At 33.1% G+C, this 21,703-nt stretch overlaps 2 protein-coding genes across 3 annotated transcripts; one reads left to right on the forward strand and one right to left on the reverse strand.

Moving 5' to 3' along the window:
- Window positions 1-6,987: 6,987 nt before the first annotated feature.
- On the reverse strand, window positions 6,988-10,806 carry LOC132033015 (U-box domain-containing protein 15-like). Of its 2 annotated transcripts, XM_059422859.1 has the most exons (4): window positions 10,218-10,806; window positions 9,817-9,933; window positions 8,800-9,225; window positions 6,988-8,678 (listed from the first exon to the last, which is right to left on the reverse strand). In XM_059422859.1, exons 1-4 carry the CDS (start codon window positions 10,563-10,565, stop codon window positions 7,623-7,625), a joined length of 1,947 nt encoding a protein of 648 aa, XP_059278842.1. In that variant the 5' UTR covers window positions 10,566-10,806; the 3' UTR covers window positions 6,988-7,622. The 2 variants fall into 2 exon arrangements, with proteins under 2 accessions (XP_059278842.1, XP_059278843.1); XM_059422860.1 differs by lacking the exon at window positions 9,817-9,933.
- A 7,080-nt stretch (window positions 10,807-17,886) lies between these two features.
- On the forward strand, window positions 17,887-21,482 carry LOC132033016 (G2/mitotic-specific cyclin-2). The gene is made up of 12 exons (XM_059422861.1): window positions 17,887-18,210; window positions 18,409-18,471; window positions 18,595-18,723; window positions 18,822-18,881; window positions 19,235-19,283; window positions 19,353-19,508; window positions 19,589-19,717; window positions 20,178-20,267; window positions 20,352-20,573; window positions 20,658-20,756; window positions 20,848-21,026; window positions 21,116-21,482. Exons 2-12 carry the CDS (start codon window positions 18,413-18,415, stop codon window positions 21,258-21,260), a joined length of 1,317 nt encoding a protein of 438 aa, XP_059278844.1. The 5' UTR covers window positions 17,887-18,210; window positions 18,409-18,412; the 3' UTR covers window positions 21,261-21,482.
- The last annotated feature ends 221 nt before the right edge of the window (window positions 21,483-21,703 follow it).

The following is a 21,703-nucleotide window of genomic DNA, read 5'->3' on the forward strand; positions in this document are numbered from 1 at the left end:
ACTAATTTATTTCACTTTTTGTCCCACCTGAAGGGCGGATTAAATAATCTCAAGCTTGATAGAATAAGGTGGAATATTTATGATTAAGTTTGGAACTAAATTTATATTGTGTTGGGTTAACGGTATAAATTTATCCATTTATCCCAGGATAAATTTATACTGTCAACCAAACACAATATAAATATAAATATCCTAGACTTAAGCCTTGGATATCCCACCTTATCTCGCGTACCAAACAATCCCTTAATACATGGACAACGTCTTAAACTTGCCAATAAATTTCATTTAGACGCTCAAACTATGACTTGTTTTAATTGAGTACCTGAACACATGATAAAGTGTTCCTATTAGGCCCTTCCGGTTCCAATTTTGATTTATTTTTTTGCGTGTATTCTTAAGTGCCCATTAAGTAAATAAGTCAATCACTTAAAATATGTCACATTCTTTAATTATAGGGGTTCTTACCCCTAATACTGTCCAAACAAACAGTTTACAATGAGCATAGCCCAATAAATGTTTACATCTAAAATAGCCAACATATGTTTACGTTGAATTTTATGAAGCCAAATCTATGTTGATGTTATTTTTTGGCCAAAGTCATAGATGGACCCCTGAAATTGTCCTGATTTTCCATTTAGACCCCCTAACTGAAACGTTGACCATCTGAACCCCCAAAACTGTGTCATTTGAACCCCTCGTACCAGCTGGGCACACGCGTGAAGCTCACTTACTGTGACATGAAAAAATAGACCAATAAAAATAAGCCATGTCATGTTACCTATTTAAAAAAATAAAAATAAATAAGCCATGTCAACAAAAAAATTAATTTTAACAAAAACTCTATTTAAATAATTAAAAAAAATTGAAAAACCCAACCCATCCTCTCCGATAGCCCACTTCACCTCCGCCATCGCAGCCGCCGCCGCTTCAAAATCTATTTAAATAATTAAAAAAATGGTGCCGTTTTTCGTAGGAGATTTGTTTAAATAGATTTTGAAGTGGAGCAGCGGCGGCGGTGAAGTGGCTATTGGAGAGGATGGGTTCGGTTTTTCATTTTTTTTTAAATTATTTAAATAGATTTTAAAATAGAGTTTTTGTTAAAATTAATTTTTAATGATTAAAAATTTAAAAAAAGAAAGCAGCAGCGGCGGCGGAGGAGGCAGTAGCGGCGGAGGCAGCTGTGGCGGCGAGGTGGGCTATCGGAGAGGATGGGTTGGGTTTTTCAATTTTTTTTAATTATTTAAATAGAATTTTAAATAGAATTTTTGTTAAAATTAATTTTTAAAAATTAAAAAAAAAAAAAGTGGCGGCGGAGGAGGCAAACACGGCAGATAGCGGTGGGAGGAGGCAAACGCGGCGAGCGGCGGAGGCAAACATGCGGTGGCGAGGTGGGCTATCGGAGAGGATGGGTTGGGTTTTTCAATTTTTTTTTTAATTATTTAAATAGATTTTTAAATAGAGTTTTTGTTAAAATTAATTTTTAATGATTAAAAATTTGGTCTCTCACACTCTGTTTAAAGCAGTGAGCTTCACGCGTGTGCCCAGCTGGCACGAGGGGTTCAAATGGCACAGTTTATCTTATGTTCGGGGGTTCGGATGGTCAACGTTTCAGTTGGAGGGTCTAAATGAAAAATCAGGACAAGTTCAGGGGTCCATCTATGACTTTGGCCTTATTTTTTTTTACCTTCTTTCCTAAGCTACCATAGAACCCTCTTTATGTTTCTAATTTTCGTTTTTAGGATCTGTATAACATGACGCATATACGCTATTATACATTACGTATATATTACATATACATCCTTATACACTCTTATACATTATATATACACTGTATAGACAATTTTTAAATAATGTATAATCCCTATAAACTATTACACATACATATATAATGTATATATAACGTATATGCTTTATATAACCATGTATAAACACTGTATAACTATGTATAACAATATATCTTCATTATTTTTACAATTTTTGGATCAAGAGTTGGATGCATTTGAAATAGATTTGCACATAATGAAACAATTCATCCAAGAAAAAGTTACAAAATGAATAGCTCATGCACTACATTTTTCTTATCGTTCCTTTCTAGTTAATGTCTTAACATGCCTCAAATTAAAATCGTAATCTAAATGAAGATAGTTCATATTCTTCCTACAGATTACAAAATTCATCTTTTTTCATCGCAATATGGGAGGAGAGCAGAAACCGAAAAATCGAACGACGGCGACTCACCGGAAAAATAGATTGATGGAGTTTGTATTGAAGCTGATTCCAAATGATAGATCAATTCAAGATCTATCCATTTATGTAGGTTTTGTGTGGTGAAGATAAGCGTAACTTCACGAATTTGAGAAGGAAGAAACTAGGGATTTCAGGTATTCTGAAATTCGTGGAGATGGAGTGAGGTTGAGGGTTTTGGGTTATGGATCTTAGTAGAGGAGAAGGAGGCTAATCAATTGATATAATTCGAAGGTGAATAGAGGTTAACGGCGATCTCCGACTAGCAGGGATAAGGCAGCAAACAATGGTGAGTGGTGGTAGCGATTAAGAATGGAAAAGGAAGGAAAGAAGAAAATAGGGCTTTAGGATTAGTGTTTTACAAAAAATGTGATTAAATGGTAATAAGGGAGTAATAGGGTCATATCTAGTAAACTAGATTGACAAAGGGACATGGGCCTTAATTTTTCCTTAATTATACGCATTAACCTCAATAAGTTATAAAACCTCAAGTCTGTTCCAATTGAGATTGACGTGTATAATTAAAGGAGATAACATATTTTATGTGGTTAACTTAACTAGCTAATGGATTCTTGAAAACATGCACGAAAGTTTTTTCCAAAATTTGAACTGAAAGTATTTAATATGAACACTTTATTAATGTGTCGAATGCTCAATTGGAACAAGCGGTAGTTCCCGCATCTAAATAAAATTTATTGCCAAATTTAAGAAGATGTCAATGTATGAAGTCATAAATGAAACTCTTTCTAAACTATGTTAAAAATTTCTATTTCAGTACTATTGATGAAAACTAACCATAGGGTCACAAGAATGCATAATTCTAAAATACGATAACATAAATATGTGAAGTACTAATTAAGCATTTAATTTGTTGTGCTAAAAGATAAAGTACGAACGCGAATACTTTATTTGAGACTGGTTTTCAACTAATTACAATATTTTCCATGTCGGAGTTGAATTAACCAAACTGTAAGCAAAAGATTTTATAAGTCATTTGGTAACAATACTCATATTAGTGATAATACCGTAATGTTATAGACTTGAAGTTGATGTATTGTCATTTGTCAATATTCAATATATTCAACAGACAATATTAAGGCGGATTTAGAACAGGTTTAGCGAGTACCACATGTTTGATAGCTAAATTAGATAATCTAATAAAGCCTCCAAACTATATACCAAACTGCCTAATAGCTTTTCCTTTTTTGTTAACTTTTCAAAAGTTTGTCTGCGCTATTGCTTAGGTTAGAAATGCATCTAGATTACCCTCTATATTAGGAAACCTAATATTAACTTGGAGCCGCAGATTTAGAACACGTTTGGCAAGTTCAACTGAATCCACTATTTCCGGCTTGAATTACTTATAGCCAATTAAAATAATTCAGAAGGTATAAGTATAATATATTGTATTCATTTAACCCGTCAATTTTGAATTCTGAATTTGCATCCGCTGATATCCTTTTTAGAGTAGCTGAAAAGGTATCTCACTTTCCTTGGGTGCATGTTTTGCAATGTCATAGTTCAAAATATGTTCTTAATATAAAATAATATCATATTGAGACTTGATTTAGTGTTAATAAAACCTTGAATACCAAAAATAACAAGTACCTACAACACATTTTGATGTTGGAATTATTTGTACTTGTAACTCTACTTTCATCAAAATGAGAAATGAAGATGGAAGAAGACAAGTCAACAGAGCATCTTTGACTTTTCTAAGAACCACAAACAATCATTTCAGTTGTCAAATTAGGCACCTGTCCAACTCATTAACCTTCTTATTCTTGAAGAAGATAATGATTTGTTTCCATATTTGCTGCAAAACCAGTCGTAGCTATGATGATAGGCTATAAAGACGGGTTTTTAGCTATATTGAAATGCCAAAGGGATTGAAGCAAAGCACCTGAATGGAAAGCTAGGCAAAAGGCACTACCATAACACAATCGAAAGTCAACAATTCAAGAAGGAAAGGGAAGCGGTTCGTACCTGGCACCAATCAAAATGGAGGAATTACAAATTTGCAAGTGAAGACAAAGCAAAAGTGGGATTGAAAATAAATTCATCTGGCAGCGTGCAAAAGTGTTCCCTGGAAAGATTCAATCAACTATCATTTTTTTTTTTTTTGAGTTTCATATCTAAATTATCAAAAGGTAGAGAAAACTACCTAAACTATAATTATCTAATTTACAAAACACATCTCAAATTATTCTTGAATGATATGTGATTTACACTCTCCATTTTATATAAAAATATTGTCAAGTGTTGTCCACGTGGATAAATAATGTCACAATGGCACCTATATGGAAATTAAAAAAAACTATTTGTTTAAAAAAACAAACTGAAAAATAATATTTTTTGTAAAAAAATATCCAAAAAAAAAAAAAACTAGTTTAAAAAATGGAAAAGTTATTTTTTTTAAAAAATAATAAGAAAACTGATTATTTAGTTTTCACATTTTTTTAAAAAAAATCAACTTTTCCATTTTTTAAATTATTTTTTTCTTCTGATTTTCTAAATTTTTTGATTTTTTTTTTTTTTTTACAAAAATTCATATTTTTAAAAAAAATCCAGATTTAAAAAAAAATGCAGTTTTTTTAAAAAAATATACATTTTTTTTATAAAAAAATATTATTTTTTAATTTCCATGTAGGTGCCACCATAACATTACTTAGCCACGCGGATAATTTTTTTGAGAAAATTTCAGCTTCACTTGCCTTTTGGAGAGTGAGTTCACACATTTAGTTCAGGTGTGTTTTGCAAACTGGATAATGATAGTTTAGGTAGTTTTCTCAAAGTTATGATAGTTTAGGTATGAAACTAAAAAAAAAAAGTGATAGTTAGGGTGTGTTTTTTACCCTTATCTCTATTTTATTTCGTTATTTTAAGGGTTGTTCGGTCCAAGTCCGTTTGTACACGGTATAAATACATTATAAACTCGTTTTTGAGAGAGAAGGGCATATCTTTTGACCTAAGAAGCATTGGAGGAGCGTAGAAGAGGATTTGACGGCCGAATTCATTACTTTTCATCACGATTTGATTCAATACGTGAGTTTGAATCAATCGTCGGTTGTAATGTTTTCTAATTTTATTTCTTTTATGTTCTTTTATTCTATTATGGAGTAGTTTCTTATAGGGTTTTGACAGACATGAATAATACTAGGGGTGTCAAATGGGCGGGTTGGGCTGAAATTGGCCCAATCAAAATGGGCTGAGGTGATAAATGGGTTGGGCTAACATTGACCTAAAAGTTACTTGGGCTGAAATGGGCTAAAAATGGGTTGGGTCATGACCCGCCCAACTTGACCAAATTTTTTTTTGAAGGGTCTATTTTTGGGGAAAATATTTTCTAGAAATACATTTTTCGTGAAAATTTTTTTTGCGGATTTTTCGAAAATATTTTTGAGGAAAACATTTTCCGTGGTAAATATTTTTGAGCAAAACATTTTTCGTGTAAAATATTTCCCTTCATATAAAACACACTACAAACTTATAAGATCCATGATACAAGAAAAGTGTATACATAAAAAAAATAGAGTAAACTCAAGCAATAAACCCAAATTTAAATAAATCTTAAAAACGGGCTAGAATTGGGCTAGTATTGGGCTAAGTTGGAGATCACTTTAAAATGAGCTATGTTGGGTTGGGCTAAAATCAGTCCAATATAAAATTATCTTGAGCCCAACCCATAAAATTTTGGGCGGGCAATCACCTTTTCGGCCAAATTTGACACCCCTAGACATGATGTACTAGTTGACGTTTTTAGATTCAATTCTTGTTTTATTGCTTGAATTCGTTAATAGGGTTTTGAATTGAATTGAATTGCAGAGTTATCTACTATTTTATTTAATCGAAAGAGGAATAGTTTGGTGAATATCTTTGCATTATTTTGTTTGGTTTTAATTGGTGATTCTTCTAAGTAATCGAAAGAGCTTCTTGAATTATTGGTTGAACCAAGAGAGGAAAATATTCGAGAGACGTTTGCCTGTAGACTAAACCCTTAATGTTTTCTTGCATATGTTCACAGGCTTTTCATCAGTCTTGAACTCATGGATTGTAGTTTTATTTGATTATTGAGATATTTTTTTGATGCTTTAATCGGAAGAGAAAGTGTTTTATGAATTATCTTAATATAAATCTGATTTAGCTCATGATTGAATGAATTTATTGAGTAATCAGAAGAGACTCTTGAATATTTTATCTTGGGTTATAACTGAAGATATTCGTGAGAAGTCGTCTGAAGATCTATTTCTATCCATAATTTTTGAACATTCTCACGGGTTGCATTAGTTTAATTTATGAAATCTGTATAATTAATCGGAAGATGTTTGTTAGATTCTGGAGTAAACTAATTACTTATTGAATTTGAGAGACTCAATAAAATTTAGAGGAGAATGATAAAACGAATCGAAGCTAATTACTAAAATCCTGCATTTGTCTTGTCTACTACCCTTACTTCTCATATTAATAGCAACCTTTGCTTTCATTATCAATTGTCTTCAATTGCATTGTAGTCGATAATCGTGGTTTATAACCACAACAAACTCAAATTTTTATTTCCTAAATAATACTGAGCAAGGTTCCGTTTGAGTAATTATTTGTACCAATTCCTATGGAGACGATCTTAAACTATACTATCTTTGACTAGTGAAGCGCTTAATTTATAATGTGTTTTGAGCTCGTCAAGCTTAAAAAAATAAAAAATTACACACACTAAATATAAATGAGCTTTTATAGCAAATTATGGGATTTGATTTTGCCTTAATAATTTACAAGGTTTCAGCAAGAAAAGAAGAAAACAATGTACAAGGAGAACTAAACAATATACACAATCTCACAGTTTTCGATTTACGAGAAAAAAAAAAAAAAAAGATTGAAATTTGAAGCAAAAATCAAGAACACGCAGTTCCCCGAGATTGTCCATTGATTTGTTTCACTAGTCATAGAACATGCTTACAAACATGGATTGTAATGAGAGTTCATAATCTGTGATCGTACCTGAATTACAGGGAGAAAGATTCCTGCAAAGTTGCTTCTAACTTTGCCTTGAATCCTTGCAGAGACTCTTTCACAGAGAAACGTTTCTTTCGGTCTTGTATCTGTACTGAAAGAAACTTACACTAAGAAGACAAGAAGCTCCTAACATTAGGACTTCTTTTATCTTTTGTTTTCTAAAGAGACAACTCTTCAAGGAGTTTTCTTAACGCTCGTGTGTTTTCTCTCTTTTTCTTATATTGTAATAATAACATATAACAAATATATATATTCATTAATTTGGCATGGATCCGAATTGACCTACATGGGTGAGCCGAATCCAATTCCTTCAATAATTTACAGGGATTTACAATTCCAGCTATAGCAGTACATTTGGACTTGCATTGTCAGTATGGAATTTGCTCAGTTTTGCTCATAAGCTGTAGTATTGATTTTGCTTTCCTTTGGCCGCGGTCAGTTCCCTCCTTACTTATCTCTACTAAATGCTCATACACACCATACTGAAGGGCAGCAAGCATAAGATTTGAATTATAGGTACTCAACTCAAGAAGCACCGCCACTGAACATTCCTTGTTCTTGGGAGTGCCATCCTTCATCAAATTTACAAGAATTTCAATGAACGAAAGCTTTCCAATTTCCTGTCTGCCTTCTGGATGTGTCGCGAGAATTAACAATATCGACAGGGTCTCATCAACCATGTCTAAGTGTTTTTCCGATAGTAGTTGAAGTAATGGGGCTACAATTCCAGCTTGGATCGCGATGCTTTTGTTTGTGTGGTTGAAACATAGATTGAAGAGTGCAGTAATAGCGTCCTTCCTCCCTCTGATTGTTCCGTTTTTTAACAGATCAATCAATGGCGGGATGCCATTTAATGAACCTATAGCTACTTTGTTTTCGTCAAGCATTGATAAGCTAAATAATGCTGCTGCAGAGTTCTCTTTAGCCCCAATACTTCCATTCTGCAATATCTCAATTATCTCCGGAATGGCTTGTTCTCTTGATATAAGTTTCTTGTTTGATTCATCGATTGACAAGTTTAAAAGAGCCGTCACAGCATGCTCCTGGATTTTGGAATCAGGATAGGACAATAATTGCACGAGTGGTGGAATTCCTCCATAGTTAGCTATCAAAGTTCTTTTCTCCGGATTTTCTTTTGAAAGCATCCTGATCTTTGTCACAGCCTTTCTCTGCACTTCCAAATGACTAGAAGATAGGTCTTTTATCAACGACAATAATTTTTCGTCACTTCCAGCTGAAGGACTTTCAGGTGTAGGAGCCTCCTTTTTTGGAAGCTGAAAGTTGTTCTTCAAACACCACTCCCCAATTAAATTCTTTAGAGCAAAGTTTGGTGCCAATGACGAATGCGTCAAGGGTTCCCCCGTTTTCGGACATGTATGGTGATTTGAATCCAACCATTGTTGTATGCTTTCTCTTTCATATGTCTGCAATAGATAGCAAGTGAAAAAGAAAAAAGAAAGTTATTTACACTTCACTTATTCAAATGCTATACATTTTATAACTCGATGAACTGTCATGGATCGGTTCATTAAGTGGTTTACTCACCTGTCCAGTTGAGATGATTACCGGATCTGTCATAATCTGTAACGTGATTGGACAAAGAAATTCGTTTGGGATTGCTATAGAAGTGGATTTCTCGAGAGGTTTAGGCATAATAGGTTCATCAGAAGTACCAGTTTCTTCCATCCCTGCTAACTTTTTCAATTTATTTAGAAGATCTACGATTCGTTGCGTGCTCTCAGCATTGTGTGCTCGTCTTTCTTTGATCACTTCTCTTACTGCTACCATTTCAGCCTTTAGGTCCTCAACAGTATGCAATTCAAGCTTTTTCGCTAGCCTTTCGATGCTGGCACTATCTGCATTCCGGTCATTCTCCGTGGACAATGATACCATTAAATCCATTGCAAGTTCCATATCTTGAGTATCAATTCGCTTCTTAGATCTTTTAAATTGAACGATCATCAAATCCACCTGAAAAGTATCAATAATGAATATATTATCCAAGCTGTAAGCTACATCAGTTCAACAAAAAACTATCTTCGATAGCAACAAAGTAGGTATATTGTTCTAGTCAAGAAAAAGACATTAAAATTGGAGCAATCTTACAAAATAGTTCCTAAACAATGAACTCCATCATAAGATTGCACGTACCATTGCACTTGAAAACACTACAAATTGCGCCTTGAACAACAAGAACAACAATATACTCAATGTTATCCCACAAGTGGGGTCCAGGAAGGGTAGGATGTACGCAGACCTTACCTCTACCTTTGTGGGGGATTTGATTGTTTCCGATAGACCCTCAGCTCAAAAGAAGTGTAATCAAAGCAGAATTAAAAGGAAAATAATGGCAGCAAAATGGCAAGATGTAACAGAAGCAACAGAAGCAAAATGTAATAATAAGAATTGAAGAATAAGCTAAAAGGCTAAGAATGCACCATTGCACTTGAAAACTCATTGAACTGATTAAAACTTACTTATGACTATTATAAACTGGTAGGCTATTTAATTATCATGTTCCTAATTTATAGTAACATTTTGAGTGCCTTAGGAAGAACTGACCTGTTCTTTCTCTTCATCTGAAATACCAAGCTCTTCATAAGGCATGCCATCCAAAGTCTGGCTTAATTTTTCATATACAGAATGAAATCTCCCTATAACAGCCTCGCTTTCCAATGCCTGCATAGCATTTTACAAAAATGAAAAACAAAAAATAAATCTCAGCAACATTTAATGCTGAGACATAATATAATCACGTATTGTCTTTCTATATAACTAACCCATTGCTCCCCAAATAACTTTCACGTTCTTTAAGTTAGTAATGATGAAAAGCTTATCGGTATCTGTAACAACTTAACCTTTTAGATTGGACGGTAACAAGACAAACATATATAACCTCCTACCAAAAGCAAACATGATGACGATAAATAATATGAATAAGAAAGAATTAAGGATAAAATTACCAGGTAAAGTTTGCTACCACAATGGCAAGTTTTTAACAATTTCTTGGCACAATGAAATGCCTTCTTCATTTTTACCAAGCATTCGATACCCGATTCAGGAATTTGTCCTTCAAAATCTCGAATTTCTTCCAAAAGAGGTAATAAAAGTTTCATTCTACGTACAAGATTACGACTTTCCTTTCTTTGAGTCCTCCTATATTCACCATAAGAACTTATAGTTTGAATTATACCCATAAGTTCATAAACCAAATCTCTTTTATCTATAGGACTTGTTTGGTTTGATTGATCATTTTGATCTTCCTCCATTTTAAACCCTTGTTCAATATCTTTTTCCCCAGCTGACACCATTTTTTGATACCTCCAAAAAACAAAACCAATATTAAAGATGTGATTTTTTGCTTCAATAAATTAATTAAAGGTTGTTTGTTGGAGGAGAGAAAAATCAAAACCCTAATCAATTTCGAAGAAATTTTCAGGCTTTGATTTTCTCTTTTCGGCCAATGTTCTGTCTCTGCAAATTCGTCGTGTTACATACGGGTCTAAATCAGAGGAGAAGAAAAGATAGGAAAAAAATTTGCGGCTTTGAACATGCCATAATTTTGAAAGTTCGTTATTTTAGTTCTTATAATGGAAAATCTATAGTAGTAACAAATAGTAAGAGATAAAGATTCCACGTAATATCATCCGTAACTCTTTTTATGAACGAATCATCCCTTTGAATGAACATACTATATTAAGCTATAGATAACACGTCAGTATTTACAACTTAACTTGAAATATATTATCCCAAGAGATTCTATGTAACTACTAAATATAAGATGTATTAGATAAATTATGTTCACAAGGTGGATTCAGTAATTAAATTTGATGGGTGCAATTTATATTTTCGAATTACCGATTCATTTAACTACTTTTGCAACTTATTAGTAAGATATTGGTGATTTTCACACACACACGTGCAACTTTTCTTATATAATTCATATGTTTTTTTTATAACATTTAAGCAACATATGTTGAACATTTCCTTTTCTGGTTCAAGAACTCCAAATGACACAAGCATCATACATATATATCTTGTAACATCCTAGAAATATTCGATGAAGGTCTAAATATGAATGGAATTTTGACTTACGTATCTAGCCAACAAAAGAAGACGTAAGCTTTGATCTTACACGTATAGACGGTGGATTGCTTTCAATTAATGGCTCTTTAAAATTTTATTTAATTCACATGTTGATTGGGAATTGAATGATTTTATCAAAGTAAGAAGGGTAATGATTGGTAATTGGTATAATATATTTTTTAATTTTACCATTTCATTTTACTACTTGTGCAACTTATTAGTAAAATATGAGTGATTTTCTCACATACGCATAGATTTTTCAAGTTTGTAAAAAGAAAATTTATATATTTAGAAACTACATTAAAAGTACTACAAGTTATGATAATTTATTATTACAATAATTTAGAAAAAATGTAAGGAAAACGTGATCGAAGAACCGCCTCGTAGACTCCCCAAACAGTAAAGGATTCACATAAATTGAAACAGAGGGAGTATGTTTTTTAAGCATTTAAGCAACATATGTTCAACATTTCCATTTCCGGTTCAAGAACTCTAAATGCTACAAGCATCATACATATATATGTTGTAACATCCTAGAAAATATTCGATGAAGGTCTAAGTATGAATTGAATTTTAACTTAGGTATCTAGCCAACAAAAGCAGACGTAAGCTTTAATTTTACATGTATACATGGTCGATTGCTTTCAATGAATGGCTCTTTAAAAGTTTATTCACATGTTGATTGGGAATTGAAATGATTTTATCAGAGTAAGAAAGGGTAATGGTAGGGACTACGGAGCGCCTGCCACTAAAATGGCATGGGAAATTATACTTTCTATTGAGATTTCGTTGAACCTTTTAAATTATTTTTCATTATACACTTTGTAGTTCATATTATTTTCATTCAATTTACATATAAATTCATGTCACATATGCATTGAGAAATTTTTGCAGTCTGGTACGGCAGTCCCAACATTTTCGACGATGTAATTTTAGCTTATTCCATTGAAGACCGCAATCAAAGTCATAATAATTCAAAAAGATTATTTAGGAATAAAGTGCAGCTCTTAATAAACTCATTTATTAATTGTCTGTTGGATTCTTTGGAATTATGTCCAAATCCTGAAGCAACTTTAAATATAGTCGTCTTGAACGTCACGGATTCGAGATTCTAGGACAACGCTAGTAATTCGGTTCAAAATTTAGTATTTATATATTCACTAAATTTTTAATACATGTATATAAGACTTTAGCCAAATTACTAGGTACGCTGCACTCTACATCTGCCCCTAAGTATAGTAAACTGTATAGTTTAATTCCCTCAATAAATATTTAATAGCTTATGGTCCAAGTTTCTGACTAGGACTGTCCAACGAATATAAATTACTTCCCCAGGACTGAAACCTGATCTCTGTTTATCCATTTCAAATAGTTCATTTGAGATTTTATTCTGATTAATTAACTAATATTTCAAAGTTATAACACATTAATTAGATTAATTCTTTGAATTGTTTCTGATCCATCGCGAAAAAAGATTCATTCTCCTCATAAAAAATAGGAGGTAAAATCAATAAAAAAAAAAAAAATTAATTCATTCTTGATCTTATTCAAGAATTGTTTTTGATCGATCCACATGGATCAATATAAAAGGTAGCCGGTGCCTTTCGAAGTATTTTCTATTTCCTAGTTAGTGTTGTCCTTTTATTAAAGTGATAGTACGTGTGATTAATAAAATAGAAAGAGATTTTCTCGCTTGTTTAGTAAAATTAAGTTTTTGATTTTATCTTGCACGTGGACATGAGTACACGAGAAAATGCTTGCAGGGATTGATCCATAACAAACATTTTCTATTTTGTAATTATAGCTATAGTACACGTGACTAATAAGATAGAAAAAACTTTTCTCACTTATTTCGTAAAATTAAGTTTTTGGTTTTATCTTGCACGTGACGTGAGTACACGAAAAAAATGCTTGCAGGGATTCATCCATAACAAAATTTTCTATTTTGTAATTAAAGCCAGTGCGTGTGACTAATAAGATGGAAAGAGCTTTTCTCGCTTGTTTAGTAAAATCAAGTTTTTGGTTTTTTCTTGCACGTGACGTGCACGAGAAAAATTGCTTGCAGGGATTCAGCCATAACAACATTTTTATTTTGTAATTAAAGCTATAGTACGCGTGAATAATAAGATACAAAGAGCTTTTCTTGCTTGTTTAGTAAAATCTAGTTTTTGATTTTATCTTGCACATGACGTGGGTACACGAGAAAAATGCTTGCAACGATTCATCCTTAACAACATTTTCTATTTGGTAGTTAAAGCTAGTACGCGTGACTAATAAGATAGAAATAGTTTTTTTCTCTTGTTTAGTAAAATCAAGATTTTGGTTTTATCTTGCCTGTGATGGGCACGAGAAATATGCTTTTCAGGGTTTCAGCCATAACTACATTTTCTATTTTGTAACTAAAGCTATAGTACGAGTGACTAATAAGATAGAAAGACCTTTTCTCGCTAATTTAGTAAAATCAAGATTTTGATTTTATCTTGCACATGTTTGATACCAAACTGCCTAACAATAATAAGTTGTCGAATTTTATTTCATTTAAATTTAAAAGCATCATAAATATCTACTGATATTATTACTTTATTTCCTGAAATGCCCCTTAAAGTGGTTAATTTACTTGAAGTGACATGATCCTTGACCAGATTTTGATCAATTCACGAGACTTAGAGTGACTTATTTGGGTGTTTTTTTTTTTTTTTTTTTTTTTTTTTACAAAATGGAAACACAAGAAATGTTCTTTAAACGAATGTTTAGGGGTCGTTTGGTTCGCGGATTAAATTATTTCAGGATTATAGTTTTGAAATTATAATCCTTGAACTAATTCTTTCCACCTGAGAGGTGGAATCAAAAAATTTCAAGTTTGATGGAATATGATGGAATATCCAGGATTAAGTTTGAAAAATTTATACTGTGTTTGGTTGACGATATAAATTTATCCTGGGTTAAATTTATACCGGGTTAAATTTATACCATCAACCAAACGCAATATAAATATAAATTTAATCTCAGACTTAAGCCTGGGATATCCCACCTTATCCCTCGTAGCAAACAATCCCTTATTACATGGACAACGTCTTAAACTTGCCAATAAATTCCATTTAGACACTCGAACTATGACTTGTTCAAATTGAGATCTACATGATAAAGTGTTCCTATTAGACCCTTTCGGTCTAAATTTTAAATTTTTTACGCGTATTCTTAAGTGTCCATTGCGTAGATAAATTAACCACTTAAAATGTTTCATCTCCTTGAATTATGAAATTCGTGGAGATAGAGTGTCCACGAATTTGAGAAGGAAGAAACTAGGGATTTCAAGTATTCTGAAATTCGTGGAGATGCATGGAGTGAGTTTGAGGGTTTTGGGTTATGGATCTCAGTAGAGGAGAAGGAGGCGAATCGATTGGTATAATTTGAAGGTGAACAGAGGTTAACGGCTATCTCCGACTAGCAGAGATAAGGTGGCAAACAATGGTGATTGGTGGCAGCGATTAAGAATGAAAAGGGAAGGAAAGAAGAAAATAGGGCTTTAGGATTAGGGTTTTACAAAAAATGTGATTAAATGGTAATAAGGGAGTAATAGGGTCATATCTAGTAAACTAGATTGACGAAGGGACATGGGCTTAATTTTTCCTTAATTATACGCATTAACCTCAATAAGTTGTAAAACATCAAGTCTGTTCCAATTGAGATTGATGTGTATGATTAAAGGAGATGACATATTTATGTGGTTAACTTAAGATAGACAGACTTTTTCTCACTTGTTTAGTAAAATCAAGTTTTTGATTTTACCTTGCACATGACGTGCACTAGAAAAATGCTTGCAGGGATTCATCCATATTAACAACATTCATATGCTGATGATACTATCTTATTTTGTTCAGGAGATAAGACTTCACTGAAGTTGATGATGAAAAAACTAAGGAAATATGAATCCTCTTCTGGGCAAAGAGTGAACATGGATAAAAGCAGTTTCTACATTCATCATAAGGTTGACTTGCACATTGAAAGGAGAATTCAAAAGGTCACCAATATGAGAAAAGGCTCTTTCCCTTTCACTTACCTTGGTTGTCCAGTCTTCTATGGGAGAAGGAAGATTATCTACTATGCTGACTTGGTAAAAAAGATTATGAAAAGGAATCTTTCATGGCAGAATAGACTATTATCTTTTGAGGGGAGATATATTCTTATTGCACATGTTTTACAGACTATGCCAATCTATCTGTTATCTGCTATAGATCCTTTAAAAAGGATCATTAATCAGTTACATAAGTTGTTTGCTAAATTTTTCTGGAATAATGCTACAGGGAGTAAAATAAACATTGGGTAGCATGGGATAAGTTGTGTTTGCCTAAAGAGGAGGGGGGGCACTGGATTTAGATCCTTACATGATATATGCTTTTTTTGCTAAATTGTGGTGGAGTTTTAGAACTTCAAATAGCCTTTGGAGTGTCTACATGTGGAATAAATATTGCAAGAAGTTGCATCCAGTTATAGCACAGACCGGAGGTTCAAGTGCTTGGAAGAAGATGATATTAGTAAGGGAGCAGGTTGAACATAACATCTGGTGGCAAATGAAGAATGGAAGTTCAAGTTTTTGGTTTAAAAACTTGACCAAATTAGGTGCACTTTAGACTTTACTATGTGATTTCAGAGGCTAATTTTGAAACTGAAGTGGAGATTAAGGATTATGTAACAGCAGGCAGATGGAATGTGGAGAAATTATCAGAAGTATGGACGACTTGATGATGAAGATCGTACAAAGATTGAGATATTTTTTTCCATTTTGGGGATGGTCGGATGAGTCTAGATCTCCGGCTCCTTATTTTTGGCTTTTATTTTTTGCACTTCCTTTATTTCCGTTTTGTTGTCTTTTTGAACATCTTTTTTGTTTTGTCTTTTATTCATCATAAATAAAATCCTCCACTGGTAATATATTTAAAAATAATAATATTAATAGCATTTTCTCTTTTGTAATTAAAGCTATAGTATGCATGACTAATAAGATGGAAAGAGCTTTTCTCGCTTGTTTAGTAAAATCAAGTTTTTGATTTTATCTTGGACGCGACGCGAGTACACAAGAAAAATGTTTGAGGGATTCATCCATAACAAAATTTCTATTTTGTAATTAAAGTTATAGTACGTGTGACTAATAAGATAGAAAGAGCTTTTCTCGCTTGTTTAGTACAAAATCAGTTTTTGATTGTATCTTGCACGTGACGTGCACGAGAAAAATGCATGCAGGGATTCATCCATAACAATTTTTTCTATTTTGTAATTAAAGCTATAGTACGCGTGGCGATTAATAAGATAGAAAGAGTTTTTCTCACTTGTTTAGTAAAATCAAGTTTTTGATTTTATCTTGTACATGACGTGTGTACACACGAAAAATGCTTATAGGGATTCATCCATAATAACATTTTCTATTCTGTCATTAAAGCTATAGTACGCGTGATGACTAATAAGATAGAAAGAGCTTTTCTCGCTAGCTCAGTAAAATCAAGTTTTTTATTTTATCTTGCACATGACTTGCACGAGAAAAATGCTTACAGGGATTCATCCATATATTAACAACATTCTTTATTTTGTAACTAAACCTATAGTACGTGTGACTAATAAGATAGAAAGAGTTTTTCTCGCTTGTTTGGTAAAATCAAGTTTTTGGTTTTATCTTGGACGTGAAGTAAGTACACGAGAAAAATGCTTACAGTGATTCATCCATAACAACATTTTCTATTTTGTAATTCATTTTCTATTTTGTAATTAAAGGATGCTTATCTTGCACGTGACGCGAGTACACAAGAAAAATGCTTGCAGTGATTCATCCATAACTACATTTTCAATTTTGTAATTAAAGGATGCCATAGAAATCCCAACTTGCGACCATTGCTCAAGCTGACGTTCGATAAAATAATCGATCAATCACACTCGTCCAAACCGTCTGAATATTCATCACTCAATTAACTGCTATAATATATCAAACCTAAAACATGATTTACTTATTAACCAATTTATCTATCATAAAATAAAAAAAATTATTCTTCAAACGCTATCAATTAACGTGAGAAATTAAATAGATAGACCTAACATTTAAGCAGATAATGCATTCAGGAATCCATCAATGACATGGTTTTTTTTTTTTTTTTTTTTTTGGGGAGGGATGCACAAAAATCGAAACTGGCGATCATTGTTCAAATTGACATTCGATAAAATAGCCAACTAATCAAAATGCATGTTCAGACCGTCTGAATAGCGATCACTCAATTAACTACCTTGATATCAAACATAAACATGATTTACTTATTACAAAGTACCTAATGCCATTACAAAATAGATTTTCATATTTCTTCAAAGCCTATACTAAATAACGGGAGAAAATATTTTTTTTCCCAAAAGGAGTAAAGTATATAGTAGTTGTAATCTTCAAGCATTAATTATTTGAGACAAAAAAGATCAAAAAGAAAATACTAAAAAAGCAAAGATATAATGATTAAGCACAATTTTGAAAGAAGGGGGCAAAGGTAACCGTTAGGCCACAGCTAGGAACTTCGCGACCTTTCATCCAACGGCCATAATTTACTAGCCGTTACTTTCAAAAATATGAAAAAGAAAAAATAAAGAAGAAAAAAGAGGTGGCATGTGCAGACAATATATCCCTATGTTTACGATTCAATTCCATATATCATCCATCTTTTAATGATACCCAAAATCAACCCCAACAAGAAGAACAGAAACAATCTTTAGAGGAAAAAAAAAAGAGACTTTTCTTTCTATAAATCTTTGATAAATTTCATGGGGTTCTTCTTTTAGGGTTGTTTACACTTAAAGATTTGATCTTTTTTGTAGCTTTCTGTGTAGAGATTCAATTTACAGGTTTGTTTGATATGACCCCAAGTTTCTTATCTAGCTTAATTCTTTATGTTCTTTCTTGGGTTGATACTTGGTTTGTTTAATGTTGGCATTTAGATTGATTGGTCATTTAAATTTTCAATTGGGGTTTTAACTTTTTTTTTTATTATTATTATTTTTTTATTTGTATATCTGATTTACATTTCTTGTGAATTGAAGCAGTGAGATGGCTGGATCAGATGAGAATTTCCCAGGTGTGATGAGGCCTTCAAATCTTCAAGGTAAGTTTTTTATAGTATTTGCTTAGTTTCTTTTGTCATGTTTTGTGTTCTTGAATTAGTGTTTGTTCATTTGACTGTGATAAACCCTAATTTTACTAATTTGGGAAATTTATCGTATTGTTATTAGGGGATTAACGCCTGGTGTTGGAGGAAAATTGGGGCAAAATAGGAGAGCAATAAGTACAATCAATACGAATGTAACTGGAGCTCCTCCATTAGTACCCTGTGCTGTCAACAAGAGAAATGTCATTACTGAGTAAACACTTGTTAAACTCTAAAACTCAATTTCATTTTTAGTTTCAATGTTGATTTTTTTTAATTTACCTGTTTTGACCAACTTTTATTTATTTATAGTAACAAAGCTAATGCTGTTAACAAGATCCCTCCAGTTCCGATTCATCGGCCAATCACAAGGTTTGACTCTAATTCTTGGTTGCATTATACTCCCTCCGTCCTAAAGTACTTGTCACTTTTCGCTTACTTAGAGTGAAGCTACATAAACTTTGACCAACATTTTATGATAGTATTTTTTTAATAATATTGATATGAAAAGAATTGCAACTTATAGTAGGTTTCGTATAGTTTTCGAATATCCAAATTTTAATTTTAAGACATTAAATTAATCTAATCCTATTTAGCTTTGAATATTAGTCATTGACTCTCGAAAAGCGAAACATGAGAAGTATTTTGGGACGGAGGGAGTACTACTTATCTTGAAATTCCTTTACATCTGATCTCAGTTAATAATTGTATGTGGGGTTATTCAGGAAGTTAGCGGCACAAATCGCAAGCAAACAGCAACAACCAGCAGTCGAGGTACATTTTCAATCCCCTCTTGGTTTATTTTATTACTCATGAGTTGCTGTTAACATTGTATTTCCATAGGTAACAAAGCCACCACCAGTCCCAGTGGCACCAAACAGAAACGAATCAGAAGACTGCATTATTATTGATGCTGAAGATTACAAGGCCACTGGTTATTCTGCTGTGCCAATGTTTGTGCAACATACAGAAGCAATGATGGAGGAAATCGATAGGATGGTAAAATGATTATGATCTATATATTGGTTCTGAATGTTCTTGTGGACTGCTATTGATGTTGTGGTTTATATGTGATTCAGGATGAGGAGATAGAGATGGAAGATGCAGAAGATTGGTCAATTGTCGACATAGACAGTTCTGATAAAAAGAACTCACTTGCAGTAGTTGAATACATCGACGACATCTATGCTTACTACAAGAAGGCTGAGGTAGAGATTTTATCTCCACTCCCTATTTGTATGTCAGAGTTTTCATGTTTGATAACTTATATATGCTCTCATTAGGATTATATGGCCTGTCGTGTTTGCAGAACTCTCATATTTTTCAACTGATTATCTAATTCTTTTCAATAGGGTATCATCTTCTGTCTTTATGATCATTAAGCTTAATAGTTTGTCACGTTACTCACAAAATCTACTCCAATTTCAATACGGACTGCAACGTTTTAGCCAGTCCAATAATAGATGCTGAACACACACTGTATATGCTTAGTTTGTTTCTGTTGTGATGCTATTCTATTAAGGATGATTATTATTTCAAAAAAAAAAAAAAAAAATCAGTCTCCCTTGCTTCCTGCTCTAGATTAATATGAAATATGGAAAGAAATGGAGGTGTATATGCTTAGCCCTTTTTTAAGGAGTATCTTTTATGTGTCGTTTCTAATTGCAGATTGTTGGCTGCGTCCCTCCAAACTATATGGAACAACAATTTGATATTAATGAGAGGATGAGAGGCATCCTCATTGACTGGCTGATTGAGGTATACATACAACCAGTCTACCAATAGCATATCATTTCAGAATTTCACGAAGTAGAATATAATAATTTTGTGTGTCATTTGAAGGTACACTACAAGTTTGAACTGATGGAGGAGACCTTGTATTTGACTGTGAATCTCATTGATAGATTCCTAGCAGTTCAGTCAGTGATCAGGAAAAAACTTCAACTTGTTGGAATAACTGCTTTGCTTCTTGCCTGCAAGTATGAAGAGGTTTCTGTACCTGTAGTGGAGGATCTAATTTTGATCTCTGACAAAGCTTACACCAGAAAAGAAGTGCTTGAGATGGTTAGTTAAAAGACAGACCAAAATCTTTCGTTTAACAGAAAAGATATATCTGTTGTATGACCTTAACTGACTTCTTGTCCACAGGAAAAAATGATGGTTAATGCCTTACAGTTCAACATGACCGTGCCTACAGCATATGTGTTTATGAAACGGTTTCTTAAAGCCTCTCAATCTGATAAGAAGGTTAGTTAATATCTTTTCACTAGAATTGTGTTAAGAAGTTAAAACATTATGAATCATAACTCAGATTATTTTTGGTTGATGTTTAAATCAGGTGGAGCTCGTGTCTTTCTTCTTGATAGAGCTGTGTTTGGTTGAGTATGAAATGCTTCGCTTCCCACCATCGATGCTTGCAGCTGCTGCTATATTTACTGCGCAATGCACTCTCGGTGTGTCTAAGGAGTGGAATAAAACCTGTGAGAAGCATAGCAGCTATGTTAAAGATCAGCTTTTGTAAGTATAGTGTACTTTTGATGAATTTCAACTTATTGACAAATAGACAGAGATGTTTGATTGTGTGTTCCGTGTTTTTGGTGTAACAGGGAATGCTCGAAGTTGATGGTTTCTTTCCATCAGAAAGCAGCAATTGGGAAGCTTACAGGCGTGCACCGAAAGTACAGCACTTCTAAATATGGATATGCTGCTAGATGTGAAGCGGCTTCTTTTCTATTAGAAGCATGGTTCTAGGACGTCTAGGAAGTTGTTATATACACATGATGGAACTGCTTGCTTGCAGTAGTGTGTTAATAGTTTGAATGTAATTGATGAGCAACATAAGTTGCCCCAGGCTCCTGGGGAGGGGGAGGAGGGCGTTTGAGTACTTTTGCTGCTGAAAGAACATGCTTTTATTTGTTTATGTTGACATTGCTGGTATTTTATGAAATCTAGCTTTTCACATTTTCTCTTGAAGTTTTTGGCTTCTCAACACATATGCCCATTACAGTAGTATGTTTGGCCCCCTATGCCCCCTATGATCAAATGGTCTTAGAGCAGTCGGACGAATTCGCCTATTTTGTGCCTCATAAAAAGGCTGAAGAACACTGAAGATAAAAAGAACTTTTGAATGAAAAACTAATGATTCCGTTGCCGAACTTGAACCCCGGGTCTCTTGGGTGAGAGCCGAGTATCCT

The sequence above is a fragment of the Lycium ferocissimum genome, chromosome 10, assembly GCF_029784015.1.
Source record: "Lycium ferocissimum isolate CSIRO_LF1 chromosome 10, AGI_CSIRO_Lferr_CH_V1, whole genome shotgun sequence".
In the NCBI taxonomy this organism is placed as follows: domain Eukaryota; kingdom Viridiplantae; phylum Streptophyta; class Magnoliopsida; order Solanales; family Solanaceae; genus Lycium; species Lycium ferocissimum.

Bases quoted from the DNA above. Each gene is read 5' to 3' on its own strand.
- LOC132033015 (XM_059422859.1), bottom strand. From the start codon at position 10,565: ATGGTGTCAGCTGGGGAAAAAGATATTGAACAAGGGTTTAAAATGGAG. The intron at 9,226-9,816 runs GTCAGTTCTTCC...GATACTTTTCAG, and splicing joins CAGATGAAGAGAAAGAACAG to GTGGATTTGATGATCGTTCA. The intron at 8,679-8,799 runs GTGAGTAAACCA...TATCTATTGCAG, and splicing joins TAATCATCTCAACTGGACAG to ACATATGAAAGAGAAAGCAT.
- LOC132033016 (XM_059422861.1), top strand. From the start codon at position 18,413: ATGGCTGGATCAGATGAGAATTTCCCAGGTGTGATGAGGCCTTCAAAT. The intron at 18,882-19,234 runs GTTTGACTCTAA...GGGGTTATTCAG, and splicing joins ATTCATCGGCCAATCACAAG to GAAGTTAGCGGCACAAATCG. The intron at 20,574-20,657 runs GTTAGTTAAAAG...TCTTGTCCACAG, and splicing joins GAAAAGAAGTGCTTGAGATG to GAAAAAATGATGGTTAATGC.